Source organism: Podarcis gaigeae (assembly GCF_964106915.1).
Source record: "Podarcis gaigeae genome assembly, chromosome: 5".
Classification (NCBI taxonomy): Eukaryota; Metazoa; Chordata; class Lepidosauria; order Squamata; family Lacertidae; genus Podarcis; species Podarcis gaigeae.
Window position 1 is genome coordinate 59,269,224 of NC_139681.1, and position 20,358 is coordinate 59,289,581.

A 20,358-nucleotide genomic window follows, 5' to 3' on the forward strand; every position below is an offset into this window, starting at 1 on the left:
GGTCCAACTGAGCTGAGCTATCCACAATGCCTGTTTGATCCAGCTCCATATTATTCAGATAGGTGCACGATGGCAATTTTGCCCATGAGATGCTACAGTCCAAAACTGTTCGCACTCTGTTGCATGGGGGTGGGGGATTGAGCATATGTGGAAGTCTAGATTCAAAGCATCTCCTAGGGATTCTAATGAAACCGTGCATCTTTCCTCAAGTAGTGCGGAAGGCTTGGAGCCTGAGCAGCAGCAAAAATCTCCGCGTGGGCCTGATCTGAGCTGCTATGATTGAATGCCCGGAGATGAAAACTGGCTGCAAATCAAAAGCTATTCCAGGAATGAAGGAATGGTGAAAGAATCAATGGAGGTCCAGTAGGCTCATATAACCATCTGCATGCAGATCTTTGCAGAGTCTTTCATTGTCTATACACAGAACCTCCATCCTGTGTATCTACTCACTAACTATAGTAGCTGGCAATAATATATCTGCCCCAAACCCCATCTCCTCTACCTGTCACACATGGAATACAAACATATGTCACATTAAATACAAACTTCAAGCAACTAATGCCAAACTGGCTCAGCAAAAGGAGATAAGACCTGCTGTTCAAGGTACAAAAATTCTTGGTGCCTAATATTAGGACAGGGACGCGGGTGGTGCTGTGGGTTAAACCACAGAGCCTAGGACCTGCCAATCAGAAGGTCAGTGGTTCGAATCCCCGCGACAGGGTGAGCTCCCGTTGCTCAGTCCCCACTCCTGCCAACCTAGCAGTTCGAAAGCACGTCAAAGTGCAAGTAGACAAATAGGTAGCGCTCCGGTGGGAAGGTTAACGGTGTTTCTGTGCACTGCTCTGGTTCGCCAGAAGCGGCTTAGTCATCCTGGCCACATGACCCGGAAGCTGTACGCCAGCTCCCTCGGCCAATAAAGTGAGATGAGCGCCGCAACCCCAGAGTCGGTCACGACTGGACCTAATGGTCAGGGGTCCCTTTACCTTAATATTAGGGCAGCAAACGCCTCTTCCTCCTAAGAAGACTAAAGCATGTTCCACATACATAATAGATATAACACCACATTTCACAAAACCGAAACAGTGCATTAATGGCATAGTCCTATGCATGTCTACTCAGAAGTCTTAGCGTGTATAATGAGGCTTTCTCCCTAATAAGTATGTTTAGGCTTGCAATCTAAAACGTTCAAACAGATGGATCAATTACCAAAACCAGAATTCCCAACAAACCCACAGTCCCCGCCCCCAATCCTTCACCTCTGCTAGCTGAAAGAAAAGCAGATTGGCAGGGGGGATTTGGGGCCCCTCCAAACATCCTTTTATTATGCATTTATGCTCAGGGTGGCATGGGGGCAGTCACGAACAATTCCACTCTCCATACTTTCTGCACCTGCAAAGTTTGGGAACAGGGCATACGACTTGGCTTCCTATCAGGATCCAGCTGACGGAGCCGCTTCCACTCCTCTCTTCGAGTTTGATAAGGGCTGTATGGTGCGGCGAGGCCGATCGGCTTGGACTCCCACCCCACGCCGACGGGGCGGACTTCGCCAACTCTCCCCGCCCCGGATCAAGCCTTGTGCAGCTCCCACAGGGCGCAGCGCTACGCCGCGACAGGGCCATGGTGCGGGTGGCTGTGGTGGCTGCGCGGCTCCTGCGCCTGCAGCGGCAGAAAGGCCCTGGCCTGCGCCCCGCGGGGATTGGGGCGGGCAGCGCGCCCAGGAGGTTTGCCGCGGGGGCCTCGGCAGCGACACCCTCCCGGCGCCTCGACCTGCGGGGCATCTACCCGCCCCTGGCCACCCCGTTCACCTCGCAGGGAGAGGTGGATTACAGCCGGCTGGAGGAAAACCTGCGCCTCTACTCCGGGATTCCCTTCCGAGGTAGGGTCGGCAGGCGGGGCAGAGCACCAAATGGAGAGGGCGGGTGGTGCAGCAACTTTGTACTTTCTGGAGAGGGATGTGGGTCGCAGTTTGTTCCCGTGGGGTTCCGGGGGCGTTGGCAACGCTGTTGACTACACATCCACACCATTCATTTAAAGCGCTATGATGCCACTTGGAACAGTCATGGCTCGCCGCTCCCCCCCCCCCCCCAAATAATCCTGAGAGCTGTCCTTGGCTAGAGGTGCAGAGAGTGACGGGCAGCGCCTCTCGTTTAGTCATTTGGGGTGATAGGAGACATGCTGCCCTACCCCGCTGCCACCTGCCCTCCCATCCCCATTGGAGCAGCCCTGGATTCCCCCGCACAGGGTGCTGAGCCGAGGAGATGCAAAACTGAGAAAATCCATCATTGAGAAGATCCATTTTGGGGCGCCCAATTTAGGCCTCACACAGAGCGCCATATTACGAAAGATTACTCAAGTCTGCCCCTGGCTGGAGAAATGGTGCTGGCATTGGCACCGATTTTGGGCAAAGCCGTGCCAATTTCCAGCGGGATCTGGCAAAAATTGTATGAGATCTCACACAATTTCAGTGAGATCTTGCCTGAAATCTGTGCGATCTCCCCCCAAGTCTACACTGGTGTTGGTGCCACTTCACTGGCAGATGGTGGTGGGACAGACCCACAAAAATGCTGCCTCAGGGCTTCCACCGCCTGAGGCAGTGACCTCACCCTACCCAATGGCTGTGTAGGCCTTCCTAAGAGTACTTAGGAGACCCCTGTTCTCCTCCCAGAGCTACTACAGTGGTACCTCGGGTTACAGATGCTTCAGGTTACAGACTCCGCTAACCCAGAAATAGTACCTTGGGTTAAGAACTTTGCTTCATGATGAGAACAGAAATCACGCGGCGGCAGTGGAAGGTCCCATTAGCTAAAGTGGTACCTCGGGTTAAGAATAGTTTCAGGTTAAGAACGGACCTCCAGAACAAAATATGTTCTTAACCCGAGGTACCACTGTATTTCCAGAATGGTTTAAGACAAATCCCTCTTCATGGGGGAGCTCTGCGAAGTGTAGCTCTTTGAGAGGAATTGCTCTTCATTCAATGGTAAGGTAGCTAGGGATAAGGACCCCATTCTTGGAATATACTCTCCAAACAGATTTGTGGGGGTCTTGTTGTATCCTGGAAGGCAGGTTCACAGTGAACTAGGACCCCCCTTCTCTATAACTCTGGAAAGAGAAACAAAAAAAATCTCAATGCCTTTAAGAACTATCTGATACACAGAAATGCAACGTGTCTTGCTAGACCTTCTGCCCTGAAACTGATAAAGGCACAGAACGTTTTGCAGGAAAAATGGATGAGCAAGTGGTTTCACTGTATTGTAGGCACAGTTATTCCCAGCCAGCTAGAGGGGGGGGGGGGTGTGCTGGATGCACATACTGTGCTGAAAGGTCCTTCAGAGCTAGCACTGCTACTTCTCCAGTGGTGACAATTTAACAGAGCAAAACCAAGCCTTCCATTTACTTGTTTCATCCAGCGGGACCTTTTCCAGTAAATAGGAAAGGGGTACACAGCTGAATTGTCAACTATGCTATTTCTTCAAAGACACACATGGCTGCCTGCACGAACTTTGGCCTTTGTCTGCTGCTCTGCTAGAGATGGGGGAGGAACCTGCATTTTTGGCGTATTTTTCCTTCCCCTCCCCCCAATGATGCTATCCTAGTCTTCACTAGCAGGGGACAACTTTGCATGGATACCCTACCAGTAACCGGCTGCCATACTTCCTGGATTCCACATGCCCAGGCATTCTTTCCGAAAAGATCTTGGTTTACCACCTATCCAATTACAGTGACTCCCCTTTTCCAAGTGTAGTTACTATGTTGTTGACAGTTCCCCATCCTTGCTTTTGTAGCCTTACTTGTTGGATTTCTGTCTGAAATGCATCTGCTAAAGGCACGGGAGCCCTGCCAGGAAGAAGTCAGTAATGCTGCCCAGCATGATTTTCTTCTCCTGGGGGTTTGGACATGGTTTGGCAGGCAAGAGTAGAAAGCTTCTGTAACTCAACTGTTGTTATAGCTGTGAGACAGGAGTCTTCATTTGGTTGGCTACTTACCACCTTCTTGACTTTGTGGCCAAGCCCACTCTTAGATCACCAGACTTCAGCTCCAGTAACATCCTGGTTAGACTACTCATGTTCTCGATGTGGGGCTGTCTTTGAAGACTTCATCAAATCTTCAATAGGCTCAAATTACAGCAGCTAGGAGGAAGCAGTTACGAGTTCCCAGTCTCTGCAGCCACAGCAGGGGCTGTGATTCTCCAGTGGTTTGACTTTACCCCCGGAGGCACACTTCATGAGCTAGACTGATGCCTGGAACACTGGAGACCTCAGTGTTGGCACCCTCCCCAAGCAGATTTATGGAGTCCTTTTAGCACAATTATTGTTTAAATTACAGGTTAACACTTTTTAAAAATTCATCAGGGTTCCTACTCCACTCCTAGTTCGTCTAGTTTTATTCACTCCTGCTTTATTGTTTTCTACTGCTATTTGGGCTTGTTTTGTTCATGCTCATTTGTTTTACATTTTATCATTTTATCTAGCTAGCTACACACACACACACACAGAGAGAGAGAGAGAGAGAGAGAGAGAGAGAGAGCTTTTTTTCAGCCAGAACTTGCCAGAACTCAGTTGGGTGCCATTGCGATTATAAGAGAGCAAGGGAGATGTTCATGGTGAGTTCTGGCACCTCTTCTTTCATTCATCTATCATCTATCTACCTATCTATACAGTGGTACCTCAGGTTACATATGCTTCGGGTTACATACGCTTCAGGTTACAGCCTCCGCTAACCCAGAAATAGTGCTTCAGGTTAAGAACTTTGCTTCAGGATGAGAACAGAAATCGTGCTCCGGTGGTGCGGTGGCAGTGGGAGGCCCCATTAACTAAAGTGGTGCTTCAGGTTAAGAACAGTTTCAGGTTAAGAACGGACCTCTGGAACAAATTAAGTACTTGACCCGAGGTACTACTGTATTGTGATTTAAGGTTTTGGTGTTTCTCTGTTGCTTTGGGGTCCTTCTGTTTAAAAGCAGAACATAAACTCTTGAAATGAAAATGGCTGAGTTCCCATTGCCAACTCTCTCTCTGTCTTTTTGCAGGTTTTGTGGTGCAGGGTTCCAATGGGGAATTTCCCTACCTGACTCAACAAGAACGCCTGGAAGTGGTGAGACGGGTGCGCCAAGCTATGCCCAAGGATAAGCTCCTGCTGGCTGGGACTGGATGTGAATGTGAGCAGCATACAGGGGATGGGGCCAGAGGATGCCATTCTCCAGCCGCACCACCTCCTGAATTAAGATGCTAGAGCTGAGCAATGATCTTATATAGGCACTTTCTATCCCCTGATTCCACCTCTGGTTCTGGGAGCCTCTTAATCTCACTGAGCCCATCCTTTGGTCCCACAGGCCTCTTAAAACCCGTTTATTATTTTTGTCCATTTATCCTCTTTCTCCTCCTTCCTTTAGCAACTCGGGGCACCATTGAGATGACAGCACAAATGGCTGATAAGGGCGCAGACGCTGCCCTCGTGGTGACGCCTTGCTACTTCCGGGGAAGCATGACCAGTGCAGCCTTGATTCATCATTACAAACAGGTGAAGGATGCAGCGCAGGCATCTGGTCAGAGCCGCAGGGACTGGGGGGAAGGCTGAGATGGTACCAAGATGATGGTAGCTTGTATTACAGGTTGGTTGATGTTGCAGGCATGAGTGGATTTTCAATAGAAATGCAATTAAAATAAATACCTTTAATTCTGAATTCAAGTGCAACTTCTCCCTAAGGTGCTTAGGGTTTTTATTGCAGGCACCAGTGTTTGCCTGGGTTAAAAAGTATTTATACAGAAAATAAAAAGCTTATTTGAGAAAGTAAAAAATGTGGGTTTGAAAAGAGAGAGCATTTGGTCTCTAGCTACCTTGAATTTTAGAACAAAGATCTGTATATTAAATAGTCATTCTCTGTGTCTAATTCAGATCAGTGATGATTCATTTGCAGGGTTCGGTGTAGTATGAAACATGTGCTATATCTCCACAGCTACTGAGCAGGGTACCCATAAATCAGAATGAATAAACACTTGACTTGTTTCTTCCAGGTCCTGTTCCCTTTCATTATCATGATGTTCTTCCTTGGAATGAGACTGACCTTTGAGTACTAGTTATTTAGCTTGTGTGTGAGAAGTTATTTATTTATTTCATAAAAATTTATACACCACATGATTGTAAAAAACAAAAAAATCGGTTTACAAAAAGATTTTTTTTAAAGAAAGGAAAGGTATGCTTTAAAACATACAAGAGTTAAAATACTAAAGCAGATTAAAATTAGCTCAACTTTCTAAGCACCTGGGTAGACCTATCTAAATAAGAATGTTTTAAGCAGGTACTGAAAAGAGTTAAATGGTTCTCCAAGTCAAAAAATGCTGGCAGACGCTTAGGAGCCTGGGAGCCATTGGCTGCCATGTTAGGGCTGCAAGTCTTGTTTAACATTGCTGTGCTGGAAGTGTGGAAAAACGTAGCCCACGAAAAGGAGCATTTTGTTGCAGGGATGATGAAACCTGTGTTGCCACTACAACTCCCATCATCCCCAGCCAGCATGGCCCAGTGGTCAGGGATGATGGGAGTTGTAGTCCTGCATCATCTGCATGGCCGCAGGTTTGTTGTATTGCTTCACACTGAGAATTAAAAAAACCCAGACCTGTCCAGTCCCAGTGAAAACATTGGCTAATAAGTGTAACAGCACACACAGTAAGTGTATCTATACAAGATCTACCACAGCAAGGGGATGGCTGGAGTTGACATGGATTTTACTGTGTGAAAGGAAGCATGTGAACCAGGCTTTGAAGGGTAACTTGCTGTGTGGAGGCTTCTCGCGGTCTGTATGTGGGTTTTCCCATGTGCCACTACCATGCTATTTTGTGTCCTCAGGTAGCTGAAGCATCTCCAATCCCTGTGATACTCTACAGCGTCCCGGCCAATACGAATCTGGAGCTGCCCACCGATGTGGTGCTCAGCCTAGCACAGCACCCCAACATTGTAGGGATCAAGGACAGTGGTGGCAATGTGAGTGAAGGGGGGAAGGCCGGGTGCTGAGACAAAGCGGGTTGCGATCGCATATTGGGGTGCTGGCAAGAATCTGAGTTGGAGGGCCTGTCAGTATTGGCCCTCTTAAGGAAGCTAATGGCCCACAGGGGGATCTGGAGCATGTCCCTCCTCCTAGACTATTGAAAGATTAACTTTGAAGTAATCATTTCCCACAGCTTAAGGCTGTTTTCCACGTCAGGACACAGCCAGGTGGCAGTTTCCTAACACACTTTTCATTAGCTTCGTTAATGTGTAACCCCCAAAATTTGGATCCTCTCCAAACTGATGCGAAGGTTTTGTGCTCTCTTTAATAACCCTAAACGCTTAAACACTCATATGCAGACACTTTCAAACTGTGGCCCATCCTGCCAGTGAAGCTATGGAATCAGCCGTTTCAGTAATAAAACAGCTCCATTTGCTTACCCCAACAAATCCACCAGGAGATATGTGACTGGAAAGCGGCTGTGATCTCTGTTGAACCCAGACCTTCAGTGGTGACTCTACCAGTGAATTTCACCTTCTTTTGGTATTACACTATCTCTGTTTCCCAAAACTTCAGTGCCGCCTTTGTGGGTCTCTCGTCTACCCAAGAATTAGGCAGGCTGTGCTGTTAACAATGTGACAGCACCATGTGACCTTAGACTACTACCCTCTGCTTATAGTAGCATAGTCCATCCATCCCTCCCCACTTGATGTTGAGATCGCCCATTGTAGGCAGAGCATTAGATAAGTGAGGCAAAAAGAGGGGAGTTGCTGTAGGGGCTGATGCTCTTCTTTCAAAGACAGGAGCTGCCTGTTAGCTTACAGGGGGAAGCTGCAGAACTGATAAAGCCAGCTTTGCACAAGGGGACATGAATAAAGCAATGGCAGAGCAGTGTTTTCATTGTCAGCGTCAACTGCTGCCCCCTCATTTTGATGGATGCCTACTGCTGTCCTCCCCTATCAAGCGATCCCATCTCTTGCCAGATCACCCGCCTCGGACTGCTTGTCCACAGGACCTACCATGAGGACTTCCAGGTACTGGCAGGATCAGCTGGTTTTCTGCTGGCCAGTTACATTGTAGGTAGGTGATACTGGGAGCTGATGTCCATACGGGGCTGGCTGGCTGTTTCAGGACATGGGGAAGGGTTACAAAGTAGCCTAGGGTGTGCATTATAACATTTGTCAAGAGATTAAAAAAGCATTTTCCAACTTGGATACCCTTGAGCAGAGTATGATCTTCCTTCCTTCCTTCCTTCCTTCCTTCCTTCCTTCCTTCCTTCTTTGGGTTGGAAGCTGCTACAGGGAGCCCAACATTTGGTCCAGGCTTTGCTAGTTTGAAATGAGCAGAGAACGAAAAAATGCTGGGGAAGTGGTGTGTGTATTATGCAAAGATGCCCGTTTCACTGCCTAGGTGCCCTATTCTTTTTTTGATGGAACTATGCTCCTTGCTCCAGGTGCTGCTGGAGGGATTTGTGCCCTTGCCAATGTGCTTGGCTCTCCAGTCTGTCAGCTTGAGCAACTGTGCTGTGCTGGAAGCTGGGATGAGGCCCGTGCACTGCAGCACCGACTCATTGAGCCTAACATTGCGGTAAGAGCCAGAAAACATGAGGAAAGTGGGACGTAAGAAGTGGGGACGCCCCACTTCCTTGGGAATGTATGGGGAGGAAAAGGCCCAACTGGAAAAGAGGCAATTGCTTTGGTGGAGCTCCCAACAGAACAACATACAGTTGTTGCTCATGTGCTCATGGTTTGCAGCAGAGGCTGTGGGTCAAGCCCTATCCTTCCCCATCCTTTGCAAACCATATTTCCTGAAGCAGAGGTTATCTGCTTCAGGAGTCAGCAATATGACCAAGCAATTGTGTTTTATTGCTTCCCCTTTGGTCTTACATTTCTCCCACTTTGCCCTGTCCTATTCTGCGTGAGCGCCAGTGTTCTGAGCCATCTCAGCATTACATTTTTATTTTTGTGACAATTTTGGGAACGTCAGCCATGCTTTGGATTTTTCTTGGCAAAACCTGTGACTTATTCACACTACAATCTTCTGGATTTTGCAAAAGCATGATATGCAACTGTAAATGTTTATTTTATTTTTTGGCAGTTTCTTTTCGGCTCCATTTAATAATTTCAGAAACATATCTGGGGCTTGTAATTCTAGTACTAATCCTCTGGAGCCCTTGCACCTCCCTCCCAAAGCTTGATAAGCAAAGAAAACCTGCTGGGTGCATGGGTGGGGAAAATAAATGAATGAATGAATGAATGAATGAATGAATGAAGAGCAGAGAACAGTTTCCCCAGTTCTCCATGTATTAATTTATTCCCCCCCCACACACCTGTGTAAGATTCAGTGGCGTAGCGTGGGTTGCCAGCACCCGGGGCAAGGCAAGTAATTTGCGCCCCCTAACACGTGGATTTTAGTAGGGGCAGAGAGCTGCGAGTGCGAGCGCCCCCCCCCCAGATGTTGCACCCGGTGCGTCCAGCCCCCCCTGCACCCCCACGCCCCCCTGCACCCCCCACTGGTAAGATTGCAATTGCATAAGTGAACGCAAGTTGTAAGCTTACTGTATATCCTTGTACTAGTAGTACTTTATTAGACCTCATGTAGTTTAAGAATTAACCAACCGCTTCTTCATATGCACATACACTGTTGACTTCAAACGTTCACGCTTAGTATGATCTGCACCATTACCTCCTTGCCTGGATTGATTAAGTGTCAAACAGGAATTACTGGGTCATAACACTTTCCCATGTCTAAATTTCTGGACATTCTGTGACCACAGACAAGTCCTTGACAAGTTTCTGCAGGCCTAGAGCTGAGTGATGCTTGTAGGAAAAGGGGGTTCATGTACACCTCTGCCACACTGTTGGCCACAGAGCAGTTCTGAGTGCCCTGCACTGTTTCTCTTTCCACAGGTAACAAGCAAGTTTGGAGTCCCAGGCCTGAAACAGGCCATGGAATGGTTTGGTTTAAATGGGGGCTTCTGTCGCTCTCCCTTGCTCCCGCTAAGTGAGGCACAAGTGAGGGAGCTGCGTCAGGATTTCAGCTCCAACGGATGGCTCTGAAAGACGAAGCTGTTCCAGGCAATGGTCGGAACCTTGAAATGGGCAGCAGGGATATTGCCATCCAGTTAAGCCTCGAATTTCATATCCTGCAGCTTACTAAAATACAGCTCATTCAACCTACACCGTTCATTGGCATGTTTGAAAACCAAAGTATTATTACAAGTGAAACAGCATAAGGAAGATGCCAGAAAGGTTTTCAAATGGGCAAGTAAGCCTTCTCATAAAGGTTCTAACCCTTCCGGCTTGGAATCGCCAAATTTGTCCTTAGCTGGGGTACTTATCTATTGTATCAAATTGACCATTGGGGGCCCATTTAACATTTGAGTGCCTGAGGCACTATCCTTTCAGGTTGACTTCCTTTCCTGTGCTCCCCCAGCTGACAAGAAAGAAAGAAGACCCCATGTCCATTGCTTTTCCAAGGGGGTCTGGATAACAGCTGGAGCCAGCAAAATTAAAACTACCATGGTCTGCCAATGGACAGAGTTGCAGTCCAACAATATCTGGAAAGAAATAGGTGCCTCATCCTCCTATTCCCCATCATTACAATCTTCCAAGGTGATGTCAAAGGAGTTTGCTGCATGACTACATGGCCTACTTCCATAAGTCAGTAGGTGTTGACCAACTGCAAATTCACAAGGTGTGTAAGAATGGAAGAGGGTGGGGCCATATTTGTTTGATCCATAGATTCATGGTACCGACTGGTGTTAGCTCACCAACTAGGAAGCACCGTTTAACAGGGAAGATGCTTTATTTGCAAGATACTGCTTCCTGGGGCGGAGTCTCTTGCCCTCAGTGACCAAGATAGCATGGGTGGAATTAATCTTTAGAAAAGTATGTTCTCCAGGTAAAAATGCTTTGCCCCATTTACTGTCTCAGTAATGGTACACTCTGCTTGCAAAGGGGAAATAGAGTGACTGAATAAATAGTGAAACCAGCACAATTTCAGGCCAGAGCTGTGCGTTGAGCCAAAGGAGGGAAACATGGATTGTCTGCACAAAACAAAAGCAGCATACAGAGCTGAGTGTGCCTGCTGCTGTATTCCCAGCATAAAGATGATTAGAAAGGCTATTACAGAATGCACACAGCCCACCCTTGATGATACGTTACATCCTTCCAATAGGGGAAAAAAGACATGGAGGCAGAGATTCAGCAACTCTTTATTTGGCCAAGGCCCTTACATGGGCAGAGACACAAAAGGCACGAGGGTGGCATTGACACGCAGACATTCAGTGTGGAGGTGGGCTGGTAACAAGAGGCTCCAGCATGGCACTTAGGGACACACACCATGCAGGTCAATGCTTGGCTAAGAACACCCCCCAGTCTCAAAACAATCCCATGTTTACTTTCAGTGCACAGAAACACAAAGTGGCTGGATAGAAACTAAGTCGCTCTTCAAAGGCCACTCAGCCCCAACTCAACCCCCCAGCCCATCATTTCACAGGCTGATATCCCACAGCTAGCTTTCCCCTTCTGCTAGCCCAGCCCTATATTTCCATTCAGCCTGCGAGGACCCTCCCAGAAGCTGTTTCTTTTCTTCCACGTCATTGCCCCAGCTTTGCATGCAAATGTATTAGGGATGCCCTGCACACACTCAAGTTTTTGAAGGCTCCAGTGCTCACTTACTTCCCCTACCAAAATGCTCCTAAAGAGCTACACAGCATTACCAGATCTCAGTGCAACCACCTCTTTGGACCTAGTGAACAAAATGGGGATGGACACCACTTCTTTTGGGTATCTACAGGGCTGTGTGTATGTCATTTCTCTGTGACTGCATTCAACAATATTGGACACAGCAGTCAGCATCATGAGACTCGGTTGTATATTTTAAAGCAAATTTCTAGCCATTAAGGCAGCAAAAGATAGGCTTAAAAGCATTCAGGCAATGCCTGATAAATTCTGAGAAACTGGAAGAGAGAGTTAGGGGATGCACGGCATTAGTGCTCTCCAAAGCACTTTTGACTTTTCCTATTACTAGCAAAAGCAGAAATCATGCAAAATAAATAATTATATGCCAATTATTTCTGTGTAATTTATACATGTTGCAGAATTCAGCTTTTCTTTGTACAGAATTGTCATTTTTGAAGGGCAGAATACACGCAGCCCTGTGTCTATGGCACTATGGTGCATGGATGCCATGCAACAGCTCTGGAAGATCTCTTCCTCCGGGTCAAGGAACACAGACCTTATATAAGGGAGAAAAGCTGACTTTCACCCAAGAGGCAATCCAAATACTCACAGTGAGAATGGCCCAAGTGAACTGGATAAAGCATCAGAAAGCAGTGGCAGAAAGCAATGGCAGTGCATCCCAGATATACTCTAGGGCCTAAATGATGGCAGGCATTGCAGCTCAGGTCTCCTTCTTTGGGCTGATGTACAACATCAGGGAAAGGCACATTCAGAAGGTCTAGAATTCTGCAGTATATAAATTTTCCGTTTTTGCATTAAAAATAAATAAATAAATAAAAGGAACGAAGAACCCCATTGAAGTGACAAGAGAGAGAACCAGAGGTTTAGAGCTGTGGAGGGTGACAGGTGTGCTAAATGCAAGTTCCAACTTCTCCCTTGAACACTGAAGACCAACCCATCTAATCTCATGAACTCTCAGCTGCATTAGTCTCAAGCTAAGAAAAAGGTAAAATGATGTCTAAGCATTAGTGAGTCACTCCTTGTGCCTCTAAGGTGGTGGTGGGAGCAGTAACACACACACACACACACACACACACACACACACACACACACACCACCGTTCCCACTGCAACTGGGGCACTAGAAGACTGTCCTATGGAGAACGCTCTTGACAAAGGAATGCCACAGCCTCAGGAGTGACAGACTCTCTGTTTGGCAGGGGACAGTGGCTCTGTAAGTTGAGGTTTGGCACCAGATTACACTGTGGGGGCCAGGCTGTTTTAAGGAAGTGACTCGGGTAGGCTGCCCACCTGATCAGGGCTGATGTGGGATCATCTACCTCCTAGAGATGGTGTCTGTCTCTGTGACTCCTGCACTCCACACTCCTGCCAACCCCCAGGTTGAGCTGCAGTTTCATGGGAGAGTCCTGGGGTAGGGTGCTTTAGAGCTTGCACCCATCATGCTGTGAGGCCATGCGCCAATTTAGAGGCACTCTGAGCGCGCTGGACCACTGCCTGGCACTTCTCCCGTCGCAAGAGTTTGTTGTTCTCAAAGAAGCCTTCATTGCGGGGGATTCCGTGAGAGCCATCAGGAAAAGTCAGAAGCCCTTTGGAAGAAAACAAAACATTATTATTCAGCAGGGCTGCAGGGCTCAAGGCAGAGGATCAGACTTGCAAGACTTCAGCTCAGGAGAGCTGAGAAAGCCACTTCCGGCCTGCCCAGGAGGTGGGGTTGCGGGCTTCATGCCTACCCCCACATGAGCGGGGGCTGGTTTCAGCCCCTGCGAGAGCAGGAGAATCCCGGCCGCATCTCTCCCCCCCCCAGCCAGCCAATCGGCTGGCTGGGGGGGCGTGGCCTGCCCTATTTAGGGCCGGTGCAGAGGGGGCTCGCCCCCACGTAGTGTAGAGTGGCAGCCCTGGGTGGGAGGGTCATTGACCACCCGGGCATACGTTTCAACTGTGAGCCCCTCTACCGGCTTGATGGCGTGCATCTTTCGGATGCAGGAAATTATATTTCGCTGATGGCGTGCATCTCTCGGATGCTGGAAATTATATTTGGCTGATGGATATAGCAAAGGGGATAAGGGATTGGTTTCAGGCATGAGAGTATTGGTGGCGAGCGCTTGCTCGTGTGGCGGTAGGCATTGGTAAGAAGGGATTAAGAGGATGTGGGGGGGGAGGAACGCCATCACCTCCCCCCTCCAGGGGCGGTGAGGGGGGGGAGCTCCTAGTTGACGTGCCTCAGCAGGAGACTCCCCCTCTATGGTGTTAACCCTTCCCGTGTCTCCAGCAAATGGGCTGGAGCCGGATAGTCGATAGGACCAATGCCTAAGCCAATGCCTCTCATTCCTGAATTCAATAAAGTTGTGGCCTAATTCGCCCATTTAACCTTAAATTATGGTGTCTTGTGTCTTAATTTATCCTGGGGGGTGGGGGTGGGAACTCGCCACGCAATGCAGAGCTGTGAATCAAGACGAGGCACTGGGGTATATGTCAGGCTATACTGTGCTTTGGAGGATGGTGTTTGCCTAGTTCTCACTTCTCCCCATCCCATACTGCAGCCGTCCTTCCAAAATAGATTTAGCCCTAGAAGATCAGTGTTGCTGCTTGGCTACTCCAAACAAGGAGTTTGCAGTACTCACCAAAGCCATCAACACGTCCACCCTTGAATTCTCCCTCAAAGGTCATGTTGTCATACCGTGTGAAGACTCCAACGCCATTGAATTTTCCCTGTACAAACTCCCCTTCGTACCTGCGTCAATAATAGGATTGTGTAAGGATATTGTACTATGGCATACAGCCAGAAACTGAAAACACCAGGAGGAACACAGTATTCTGGACAGAAGGCAAAGAGCCAAAGAGGCATCACTAAGGAGCTCTTTAAACTTGAGTCTGTAGTAATCGCAGTGACTACAGAGAACCCAGGATGAGGATGGTGTAACAGCCAAGACAAAGAAGTGCTCGCTTATGGTTCTGAATCACAGAGGCATGCTCACATACAAAAAGGTCTTCATGCAAGGCATAGCAAGGAATAGACATTCTTCCAAGTCCAACAACACAGCAGAGCAGCCTGCTCCACAGAGCATCCTTTTATTCTTGTTTTCTTGGGGCTGCTTAGGTCATGCACATGCACCAAATGCAAGCCTAGAACAGTGTGTGCCCCCAGCCCTGTACCCACCTGGAGCCATCTGCAAAAGTGAGCACCCCACAGCCATTGAAGAGACCATTCTCAAAGTGTCCCAGGTAAATGCTGCCATCAGCAAATGTCAACTGCCCAACACCATGCCGGCGCCCTAGGCAGGGAGAACAAGCAGTATTGCTCTTTTGTCAGTTGTCAAAAAGGGAACCATGGTGCCCATTTAGCAACAAATCAATGAAATCTATGGTGGCACTTTTAATTTCAAAAAAGGGACAAAAGGAATAGTATGTGGGCAGTGGCAGAGGTCATGCTGGCTAATATGTCTTACAGAGAAAGAATGTAACAGACCCCTGCTGTTGCTTGTTCCTTCTACCCTCCACAAGGCATGCTGGAGCTTAGTATGCATTCATACAGAGACTCACAGTGCAGACACAATATCGTTCCTAAAGGGCTTTGTGGACCTCAAGGTTGCTAAGTTTGATTGTGCAGCCAGTGAAGGATCTCAGAGCTTCCAATATATCACATGCATGTTCCTAAAGAGCAAGTTTTGCCATCCACCACCACACATAAACAACTGCCAGCCAATGGGATACAGTGGCCAAGAAGAGGTTCCTTGTTCTCTCCATATCTTGATGGGAGCACTTGTGGGACCAGAGCAGAGAGCACTACCTGGGAGAGGAGGTTGGGACCACAACAGGCTATAAGGAGCTGTAGTTCCTTCCCCACATGCTATGGTCCCAGTCCAGATAAAGCCCCCTGCACTTAAAGGCATAGCCATACAGGTAATGTAATGTGTAGTTTGGCCCCTAGAGAGGAAGTTATATGCAGTCCACCAAGAACAGACCCCGTCCCCTGTACTTGGCTCAATGAGGGGACCCCACTGCACTTGGTCAGCCTCACTCACCTTCCTTCCACTCCCCACAATATTCCTCCCCGCTGGAGTAGGTGAAGGAGCCCTTGGTCAAGGTCATGGTGCCAGCTTTCAAGAAGGCAAGACAACAGCTGCAAGAAAAGATGCAGGAGTTTGAAAACAGGATAAGATGCCCATGGGGAGGAAGAGCACTTCAGAAACTAGGGAGAAGTACAGCAAGCTGAGGAGACAGGGAAGCCACATCCACCAGTTTTGGATCCATGCAGTATGAGCATCATGCAAGTGAAAAACTTTCTGACAGTAAGAGCTGTTCGACAGTGGAATGGTCTCCCTAGGGAGGTTGTGGACTCTCCTTCCTTGGCCACCAGTATGAACTCTGAACAGTCTATACTGTACTGGCATATTTATTACAAGGTAGTATAATTACATTTTGTTATCCCCAATCCTATAAGGAACTCTTTAAGTTTTTATTCCGCCTTTCCTGCAAAGGGACTTGGGACAGCATGTCTCCTGCCCCCCCTTCTGAATACTCACAACAATCCTGTAAGGTAGGTTAAAGAGAGAGAGAGAGAGAGAGAGAGAGAGAGAGAGAGAGAGAGAGAGAGAAATATTAATGGGCTGAAGTCACCCAATGAGTTTCATGGGCTGAGCCAAGATTGGAATTTAGGTATTCCTAGTCCTTGTCTGATACTCTAACTACTACACAACACACTCAGTATGCAGGAGCAAAACTCTCAAACACATGTTCCCCCCAAAATAGGGTATCCTACCTTAGTAGGGAAGGACACACAAGGCTTAAGCCACAGGAGTTCAGCTCGCATAGCTGACCTGGCATATATGTGTTTTGCAGACTCCTGCCCTATTTCTCCACATCAGTGCCACACAGAGCAATTTCCTGCCTCCACCAGACAAACGTATCCATTCTTGCCACAGGAAATTCAAGCCTTATGGCTCACGTTGCTATTTCTTCTTGGGTTTTTTTCACCAGACTAGACTCAAATGCAGGTCCAGCACAAAGGGCTCTACCTCCATGAAACATTCATGTGTGGAGCCCAGATGGAGACCCAGCCTGGTGCTTCCTATCTCAGAGGCTTATTCAGGCAGTTTTCAGCATTAAACGCTGCTATCTCCTACTATCAGCAAGAGACTAGTAGAACTGCAAAGTGCCCAGGCCCCTTTGTACTACATGTTTACTACATGCGGATGGATGGTGGGTATTTTAATGTATGTCATCTCCCCCATTTATTTACTGTTTGACAGATCCTAAAGCAACTAGCAGAACCTACATGTTGAATTCCTTGCTTAATATTCCAAACACCCGCCTGGAACTCTCCATGGCTTGGCAAGAGCAGAAACCTTTGTGCCAGGCTAAGCAAGGATAGCCAGAAGGAAAGTTTACTATTCAAATCTATCTACACTTGGCTCTGTCCAGGAAGACAAGTTACATTTAGAAAAATGTAAGGAGCTTTCAAGGGCAGATCAAGGGAAGGGGAGGGGCTGAATAATAAAATAATTACCATGTTGTTCTAAACTGCCTTGAGGGTGGTTTTGTTTTTGTTTTTTTGCAATCAAGTGGTGAATAAATTTTATGAAATAAAGTAAGAAATATATAAAATAACATTATTGTTATTATTATTATCATCATTGATTTATTAATCTTCATCTAAACAACAATCTCAAAGCCCTAAAAGCCCTGATCTGAGTTACGGCGCAGGAGGCTTCTGAAATCTTTGGAACTTACAGAAGACCTTTCACAACCTACTGGGTGTGTAAGGGATGAGGTGGTTGCTCAAGTAACCTGGTCCTGAGACACATAGGGCCTTGTACATAAGAAGCAATACCTTGAACTTGGTTCAACAGCAGACTGGCATCCAGAGCAAATTGCACAAGTAGGGAGTTATATGGAGGTGGTAGTTTGCCCCAGCAATCTAGCCGTCTCATTATGCCTCAGCTGCAGCCTCTGAAGCAACCCCAAGGGTAGCCCCACATAGAATGCATTGCAGTAATCTAGCTGTGACATTACCAATGCATAGACAACTGTGGTCAAGGTACCCTGGTACAGGAATGGCACTACTGACCTGCAGACACCTGCACCTCCAGAGACAGAGCTGGATCAATGAGAATTCCCAAACCACACCCCTCCTCCTTCAGGAAGACGTGAAATTTTGAAACATTGGAGGTTGTGCTGCTGGCTATCATACATTGTAAACCCAAACAGACAGAACCTTTCTTTCTTTCTTTTTATTTCTTTAGAGGCATGCAAGCTAGTGGGCATTACAGAATCCTGTGGCAATGAATTCCATATTGTATAGAGCTAGTCTTAAATCAAAAGTGTTGCCTATCAATTTCAACCAAATCATAACTCTGAGGACTCCACACAGACAACATTCAGAACAATGGACAAAACAACTGTATATCAGCATCTTTGTAATTGGAATATACAACTGGCAAGCAAAAGAGAAAGGAGCCCCTTGAGCAAGGAAGGATGTACACTACATCAATGAGCTCACAGCAGGCAATGACATGAGCTGCCTGGAAGCTCTGTGGGAAAGAGGAAAGCAATGAGAAACGGGAAATGTGTGTAATTTGTATTAGTGGAAGACAGAAATGCAACCACCTAAGATAATGCCTACCTTTTGGGAGGCAGCAAATAGGGGTGGTATTCAACTTGGGTTTACTCAGAGTTGGTACATTGAAGTTAGTAGACTCAATTTAGTCATGTTCATTATTTTCATTGGGTCTTTCGGTTAATTTCATTGAGTAAAACTTACGTTTGATTTTAGATGAAAAGGGAGATGCTGCAGCGCTAGAACCCAGACCTCTCCAAATAGAAACACCCTACCCTAGCAGGGGCAGCAGATAGGTGGAATCTAGAGTCAACTAATTTTAGTTTTGTCCCCATCCTCCTCCCTGCTGAATACTACAGGGGCAACACTGAGACCAGGGAGGAGGAAGCTGATGGCCCCTGACAGGTGGTAAGTAGGAAGGCAGGCATGGTGTGACCTGGCTGAGGGCAGATAGAGGTTGGTGGGGCAGTGCCCCATTAGACCCAATGGACTAGCACCTAGTTCTGGAAATAAAGAATGGTTAATTTATTTTCAAAGTCTACAGTGAATGATAGCAAATCAATACATGGTAGTGCTCACCTACCAAACTGCTGCTGTAGTAGAACAGCAGGGAAACTAGCATCACTACAATCGGAGCCCAGATTTGAGGCTAGCCTTAGACTTGAAGTCATGTAATAGTGCAGTTAACCTGTTACAAGTCCAGGAGACAGAAGAAGATATAAGAGGTTCAAGGTGCATTAAATGTCAATATGTAAATAATCACTACTCTTTTTACCACAAATTACCAAGACACTCAAACCAACAAAATAACTGGAGCAAAAAGTCATCCTTATGAAAATACAACTTTAATCTGTTCACGTTTGGAAGGTAAGATATACTTAAGAATTTTCTTGTTAATGATCAGCGCTGGCTGGAGGGCTACAGAGGAGGCGATGAGGTTCGCCTAGTCTCCGAGGGACCACGCGATGGCTGTTGCTTCCCTGGAAACAATTATAACAGATTGCTGGAGCAGAGCGATCCCAGCTGCTCTGCAGCAGCAGCAAACCAGGCGTGTGTAACAGTTTCTCAAGCTGTGAAGAGGGACACCCCAACCCACTCGGAAACCAGCAGAATTTGGCAGTAACCATCAGGTTGTCTTACCGGGCAGCGGGAGCCTGGCATGAGTCAATTAAAACAGAAAGGCAGCTACAAAGTGAGAAGTGTGTCGCTATTATGTCTCTGCTCCAGCTCTTCAAGCCGCGGCAAAATGCCTTTCAGGCAGCCTCAACACTCCCGAGTCACCACGGTGCAAAATCACAATCGCCAAACAAACGAAACAAACCCCCCCCACTCACAGCTTCGCCCCTGAATTCGGGTCCTTGCAGGATGCTGAAGTCACGCCATGCCGCCCGGCGAAGCCACGCCCATGCCCTAGTGCCACTCCGGCTACTCCAGCCACCCGATCATAGGTACCAAACTCCCTAGGGCCCTGGGTGCCCGAGCAGCACCCACAAAATTCCCCAGGAAGGGGCCGGACACCCACAAATTTTAGCGCCGGCGTCATGCACGGTGCATGGCACCCACGGTCGCGGGGCCCAGCTGGCTCTCGTGCACCCGCGGCGGGCAGCCCCCCGCTACCACCCTTTGCCACGCAGCCCTTGTGGGCGCTCTCGTCCGCCGCGGCACCCCAAAGCCCTCGTAGCCCACCCACCTCAGCAGCCTCCGCACAGCGGCTCCCAGCCCAGGCACCGCTTCCCCTCAGCCCTTCTGGGCGGCATCCCCGACGGCCGCGCCCCTCACCTGCGCTCCGAGCTTCTCCGCAGCTGCCACCAGCCCCACACCCCTTCGGTCTCCCCCCATCGGCCGCCGCCGCCTCCTCCTCCCTCCTCTCCTTTCGCTCCGTCAGTTATGCCAGGCTTCCTTCACACCCACCACCCAGGGCAACCGCCCACCAGGAACCATCCGCGCACGCCGTTGGCTGTTGCCCTGGCAACCCGCAGTAACGCGCCTCTTCATTGCCCAGCCTCGCTGCTGAGCTCCCCCGCCCTTCCCACAGCAGCCTTCTTTGTGAAGGGCGAGGAGGGTTCCCCCCTCCTTTTTCTATTTTTTTTTTACAGGGCGGCCATCTTTGTGAGGGGCAAG

General features: G+C 48.2%; 2 protein-coding genes across 5 annotated transcripts; one reads left to right on the forward strand and one right to left on the reverse strand.

The window, feature by feature from the left end:
• The first annotated feature begins 1,543 nt into the window (after positions 1-1,543).
• HOGA1 (4-hydroxy-2-oxoglutarate aldolase 1) lies at positions 1,544-12,050 on the forward strand. 2 transcript variants are annotated; one of them, XM_083738044.1, is made up of 7 exons: positions 1,544-1,876; positions 5,024-5,152; positions 5,387-5,514; positions 6,838-6,972; positions 7,960-8,056; positions 8,430-8,563; positions 9,886-10,155. In XM_083738044.1, exons 1-7 carry the CDS (start codon positions 1,618-1,620, stop codon positions 10,033-10,035), a joined length of 1,032 nt encoding a protein of 343 aa, XP_083594170.1. In that variant the 5' UTR covers positions 1,544-1,617; the 3' UTR covers positions 10,036-10,155. The 2 variants fall into 2 exon arrangements, 1 of the variants encoding a protein (XP_083594170.1); XR_014563997.1 differs by having other exon boundaries at positions 1,592-1,876; positions 8,430-9,319; positions 9,497-12,050.
• MORN4 (MORN repeat containing 4) lies at positions 11,177-20,207 on the reverse strand. Of its 3 annotated transcripts, none has more exons than XM_083738082.1 (6): positions 20,017-20,207; positions 18,821-18,925; positions 15,704-15,801; positions 14,839-14,953; positions 14,303-14,412; positions 11,177-13,267 (listed from the first exon to the last, which is right to left on the reverse strand). In XM_083738082.1, the coding sequence occupies exons 3-6, from the start codon at positions 15,768-15,770 to the stop codon at positions 13,119-13,121; spliced, it is 441 nt and encodes a 146-aa protein (XP_083594208.1). In that variant the 5' UTR covers positions 15,771-15,801; positions 18,821-18,925; positions 20,017-20,207; the 3' UTR covers positions 11,177-13,118. The 3 variants fall into 3 exon arrangements, with proteins under 3 accessions (XP_083594208.1, XP_083594206.1, XP_083594207.1); XM_083738080.1 differs by having other exon boundaries at positions 18,817-18,925; positions 20,017-20,144; XM_083738081.1 differs by lacking the exon at positions 18,821-18,925 and having other exon boundaries at positions 20,017-20,162.
• Between the last annotated feature and the right edge of the window lie 151 nt (positions 20,208-20,358).